We start from the raw sequence: 5751 nt of genomic DNA on the forward strand, positions 1-5751 counted from the left end.
TTACAAACAGAGAGGGAGGGAGGCAAAACATAAGAGACTTTTAAATACAGAGAACAAACTGAGGGTAGATGGTGTGGGGAGAGGGGAAAATGGGTGATGGGCATTGAGGAGGGCACTTGTTGGGATGAGCACTGGATGTTGGATATAAGCGATGAACCACAGGAATCTACCCCCAAAACCAAGAGCACACTGTACACACTGTATGTTAGCCAATTTGACAATAAATTACATTTAAAAAAATTTTTTAAAAAGAAAAGTGTCTATTCATGTCTTCTGCCCATTTCTTCACTAGATTATTCTTGGATGTTGAGTTTGGTAAGTTCTTTATAGATTTTGGACTCCTTCCTGGAATTTAATAAGGATAAGAAATTATTGCACCCTTTCTCTGTCCCCAGAATCTGCTTTTTAAAAATGATGGGGGAAAAGACTGAAAGAATAATCCAGAAGAGCCCTCAAAGAAGAGATGGATGAATCTGAAAATTCATCTTTCAGTACCATAGACACTTCTGTGTGCAGGGGCTTACTGGGTCTTATGGGAACAATGAGAGGCCAAAGGACCCCAGCAATGGCCACCGACTGGGGGACATCAAGGGAAAATTAGACCAGAATTCATACAGAAGAGGAAGAATAGGCCTCATTTTCTATATAAGTAAAGGAAAAACCCCAAAAGTTGGGGGCTGAGGGCCTGATCCAGGCCAGAGCCTAGGCTGACCTGGTCAGAGGAAGCTCTTGCTGCCTTTGGTCCAATAGACAGGTGATGTCTGAGTCCTGTGATTACAGGTCCTGGTGGGACAAGGTTCCACTGAAGGGACAAGGACAAGGGAGTAGCAAGATGACTCAACTGAGGAGTGATCATGTCAAAGCCCACAAAGCACTGACCACTGACCAGGCCAGTTCCATCCACACTTGGCTTCTCACAGCCTTATATTTGAACTACAACAGACTCAGCACAGCAATCATGCAGATTCTGGAAGATTCTCAGTGCTTCCATTTATTTCCTGTCTCAACTTCAGGAGTTGAGACAAGAATAGGAAATCGGTCCCATATGACAAGAATAGGGGGGAAAAATTAAAGACGGGTGGAGATGACCCAGTCCCACCTCTGCTGGAACAGAAAAGCAGATCAGTTTTGGGGAGAGGTCCCCCACTGATGGATAGCAGTGGGACAATTTTCCCACCTCTTCACATTATGCTAATAGGAACACAGACACATTCAGACATTTTTAGCAGATAGAAATGTCCAGGGCTCTTGATGTCAAAAAGGTGGAAGTGTGAGCAAATCTTGCATCACTCAGTCCCCTACAAGGCAGCTGGCTCACACTGTGAAAGAAAATAATGAACAAATTCAGGTCAATCATGTAAGTGTTTATATCCCAACAGCCCATCACTTGCTTATAATGTCCCACTCAAAGAATCCTCGTAACCCACTCATGTCCTCTCTGCCCCAACCCCTCCCCACTTCAGGCCCTCCGGGGTCTCACCTTTAGGAGTTCTGAGAGACACACCAGAACTCTGGGCACTGTCACTATTTGGCGTAGAACAAACACGATGTGGTCAGAACCCATAGGAGATTAAAGGAGGAGCTATGAGGTGGATTAGCTATCCCATGGGGTCCCATCTACACTACCCAAGGTCTCAAAGATCACTCCCTCCATACTCTTTGCCTGTGACTAGCACCCTCCTTTTCCACCTGTGGGAAGAAAACATGTCAGAGACCAGGGAGAGGACTGGGCCATGGTATCCAGAGGAATACCCTAGTCCTGTACCAAATCAAAGTTTCCAAAATTCTTACTGAAGAGTCACAGCTGTATTGGTAAGCATGAAAAAAGGATATATAGGAGCACTGGACCAACTGTCTTCCTGGAGGTCTGTCTACATCAGGGAATTTCCCTTGACCTTCAGCTGCTGGGGATCAGGTCCCCAACATCAGAATATAAAGGTGAAAAATGTCTTCATTTGCACAAGTCTACTAAAGAGTTAGTAATTGGCTACACAGTGAGGAAACACATCTCATTAACAAAGCAGGACAAACTTTAGTCTGGGGTTTGAAACCTCCCAGTGGGATAAGAAAACTCAGATTCCTCCCAACTCCTTTCTCTACCTGAATGCTTCTTTCTCCACATCACAGCTCCAACTGCCACAGCTACAGTGACCACAAGGAGAACCTGGCCAGCAACGATGCCCATGATGGGGATGGTGGGCTGAGGAGGCAGTTCATGGGAAGGGAAAGGAAGGTGAAGGGCCCAGACTTCAGGCTTGGATCATGACCTCGCTGATGTTCTACAGAAGAGCTACTTTCTGTGAGAAGAGGCTCCACCCCAAACCCTCCTTATTCCATCTCAAGGTGGTGGGCTTGGGCAGGCCCTTGTGCTGCACATGGCATGTGTACCTCTGCTCTTCTCTAGAAGGTACCACCACAACTGCCCACTTCTGAAGGTCCCATCTTCTGTAGGTCTTGTCTCCACAAGCTCTGTGTCCTGGGTGTGGGCCTCCCCATCACGCTGCCAGGTCAGGGTGATCTCCACAGGATAGAAGCCCAGGGCCCAGCACCTCAGGGAGACCTCATGGGATGGTAGGTCATATGTCTTTTGGGGGTTATGAGGAAGAAGAATCAGAAAATCACACTTTGGGTTGCTTTCATATGACCATCCCGACAATGGAAAGGATAATTGGTTTGGAAGGAAAAAGCACAAGAGCCAGACCAGCCTAGACTTCAGGATGTGGAATTATGTGGAATCAGGGAGAGCGCCCAGGGTAGGAGTGTGCAGGTCTAAAATGGCGAACACTCTAATGGTCTTGTGACTGCAGTGGAGGGTCAGTGACTCAGAAAACACGGAGTCAGACTCCCAAAGATGTTCTCAGATGGAGAACAAGGCCTTGAGAGAAAAATCATGGTTCACAAGGTGGCTGCCCAGGTCAAAGGAACTGCTGATGGGTTATTTCAGGGATGATCTCAATCTGCAACCCAGGAGACTGGGTTCCTCATCGCCCTCTAAGGGAGTCACTCCCTAGTAGGAATATGAATACACTGAGGCGGATCTCCCTCTTCCCACCAGTGGGAGGGGCGCTGTTCTGACACTGAGTCCATTTTCCCTTCCTCTGGAAAGCCAGCCGCAGTGGATGGGAGATCAGGGAGTCCTCGTGGTCCCTGTATCTGCTTCCAGCAGTGTCTTCTTCCCCATCTCCAGATACTTGAGGAACCACTCCATGCACGTGCCCTCCAGGTAGTACCTGTAGCGCTCCGCCTCACCGGCTGCCTCCCACTTGCAGCGGGTGATGTGCGGCGCGGTGTCCCGCCATGGCACCCGCAGGGTGATGTAATCCGCGCGGTCGTAGGTGTCACGAAGGTAACGGCAGAGGAAGTGCCCATCAGGCCCCACGTCGCAGCCTGTCATCCTTTGGAAGGTGTGAGACACTGGCCCCGCCCTGACCTGCAATCATTAAAGCCTAAACTGAAAACCAAACCGAGTACAGTCCCCAGGGGCTCTTACCTATTCGCAGGACGGGGGTGGGGCGCAGACTCCGCGTGGCACTAGGACCCAGACACTCGGGGCGACCTTGGCGCGTCCGTAGGGACGGGGGTCGTGACCTGGACCCGGGCCCAGGTCGCTCACCGGCCTTGCTCTGGCTGTAGTGGACACGCAATTCATTCAGCCTCACTTGAAGAGTTTGTGTGCGGGTCCTGAAGTTCTGCGTCTGCTGCTCCCACTACTCCGGCCCCTCCTGGTCCACCCACTGCAACCGCGGCTCCATCACCGAACTCGGGGTGTCTCTGTCGAACCGCACGAACTGCGTGTCGTCCACGTAGCCGACTTCCAAGTACCCGGGCTCCCCGCGGCCCGGCCGGGACACCGCGGTGTGGAAATACCTCAGGGAGTGGGAGCCTGTGGGCGCGGAGGGGTGAGACCCCTCCCGACCCTCCTCTCGGCGTGGGGCCCGGGTCCTAGGGGGAGGCGGCCGGGAGGGCACGGACGAGGGGGCTTGTGGGACGGAAGAGGGGTGGCAGGTTGGAGAAGAGTCGGGACCAAGGGGTGGGTGAGGCGGAGGTGAGAGCTCTGGGTCCGAGGCGGTGGAGCAGCCCTTCCGTCTAGCGGTCCCCTGCCTCCGCCCACGCTGGGGCGTTTTCTCTCCCGACCCCTCACTCATCCGTCCTGGTCTCAGGGCCAGGGTCCCCGACAGCAGCAGGAGGAGGGGTCTGGGACGCAAGACTGACATCTCATGTTTTGCGGAGAAGCTAAGTCGCCGCCCTTCCAGTGATTACACTATAACCCTGAACGATGGTGTCGCTGATTGGGTTCCCTAGAAACCCTACACACAACGGGAGAGCGAACTGGGGCCGAATCATGAGTATCCCGGTAGAAGGACCTGACATAGGTTGTGACAGGGAGAAGTGAAACCAGGGGAGATAGGGACTCCCCAACACTGGGCTTCCCCGCCCCCGACACCGCCCTGGGGCCTGAGACCCTGAGAGACAGGCCTAGGGATTTGGGACTTTGTCCTGACACCTTTTCCCCAGTATGGGAGTGCTCTTGTCACATTGTCTCCTTGCTGAGGCAGTGATTCTCAGACATTTTATTTTCAGGATATCTATACAGTCTTACAAATTGTCTTACAAATTAGTAAGTATAATTTTGTGTATGTGGGTTGTATCTATCAGTGTTTACCATAGTAGAAATAAAACAGGTTTTAAAAAAATTTTTATGAACTCATTTTGAATGATATTAATAAGCCATTGCATTTTAAGTAAATAATTATTTTTATGAAAAAAAACTACATCTCAAAATAAACAGGGTAGTGAAAAGATTGGATCTTTGTATTTTTGCATTTTTGCAACTATTTTTTTTGTCTATCACATTAGAAGACTGTTGGATGTTCGTATTTGCTTCTGCATTTAATGTTATTTTTGAAGTATACGAAGAAATATACAGCCTTGCACAAATATGTAGGAGTAGTATTTTAATACCTTTTCAGATAACTGTGGATATCCATCTTTGATAATAAGTTAAAAGTACACAAGTCATACTTTCTCAAAGGTTATTTGCAGAGTGGAATCTGAAACAGTATCAGTGAGTATTTCTTATTCTGTTACATTCAAATCTATAGGCTTGTCTTGCACATTGTCTGGATCTTGTAGTAATTCATGATTTTTATTTCTTTTATTATTTCAATGTAAATGTTTTTATTTTATTTACTTATTTTTTAAATGTTTGTTTTTGAGAGAGAGAGAGAGAGAGAGAGAAGCAGAGGAGCAGAGAGAGGGAGACAGGACCCGAAGTGGTCTCTGTGCTAACGGCAGACAGCCCAATGTGGGGTTCCAACTCTCGAGATCATGACCTGAGCCAGTCAGAGGCTTAACTGACTGAACCACCCAGGCTCTCCTAATTCATGATTTTTAAAGAAAGGCTTTGTTTCACTAAATTATATAGATCTTCCAGTATTGATTACACTGGAGTCAAATTATCGAAAAAATCACATTGGTCTTAATATTGCCATAGGTCCCAACAGAAAAGTTTGTCAGTACTGGGAAACTGTTAACCTTATTGGTGGTACAAAGTTTTCCAAAATTCTGGTTTTGTCTAGAGAGCTGACATTTTATCAAGGCAACAAGTAACTGTCAGTTGTCATCTGTCAGTTAATTTTCTTGAAGGGACAGGCTCATGTTCATTTTTAAGAAACTTCCACCTACACAAGTCTAAATAATCCAAGTTTCTGTGGCATTCATTACGTCAAGTAAAAATGGCATTCCATACAA

At 48.1% G+C, this 5751-nt stretch overlaps 2 protein-coding genes across 2 annotated transcripts; both read right to left on the reverse strand.

Annotated features, from left to right (window-relative positions):
- Positions 1-2874: 2874 nt before the first annotated feature.
- LOC125938501 (DLA class I histocompatibility antigen, A9/A9 alpha chain-like) lies at positions 2875-3458 on the reverse strand. Its single transcript, XM_049653711.1, has one exon. It carries the CDS (start codon positions 3392-3394, stop codon positions 3128-3130), a length of 267 nt encoding a protein of 88 aa, XP_049509668.1. The 5' UTR covers positions 3395-3458; the 3' UTR covers positions 2875-3127.
- A 249-nt stretch (positions 3459-3707) lies between these two features.
- Positions 3708-4724, reverse strand: LOC125938201 (WASH complex subunit 1-like). The gene has a single exon (XM_049653210.1). The coding sequence runs from the start codon at positions 4212-4214 to the stop codon at positions 3708-3710; it is 507 nt and encodes a 168-aa protein (XP_049509167.1). The 5' UTR covers positions 4215-4724.
- Positions 4725-5751: the final 1027 nt, after the last annotated feature.

Source organism: Panthera uncia, assembly GCF_023721935.1.
Source record: "Panthera uncia isolate 11264 chromosome B2 unlocalized genomic scaffold, Puncia_PCG_1.0 HiC_scaffold_24, whole genome shotgun sequence".
Classification (NCBI taxonomy): Eukaryota; Metazoa; Chordata; class Mammalia; order Carnivora; family Felidae; genus Panthera; species Panthera uncia.

What these genes read in the sequence shown, in the direction of transcription:
- LOC125938501 (XM_049653711.1), bottom strand. Translation starts at nt 3,394, where the DNA reads ATGACAGGCTGCGACGTGGGGCCTGATGGGCACTTCCTCTGCCGTTAC.
- LOC125938201 (XM_049653210.1), bottom strand. Translation starts at nt 4,214, where the DNA reads ATGTCAGTCTTGCGTCCCAGACCCCTCCTCCTGCTGCTGTCGGGGACC.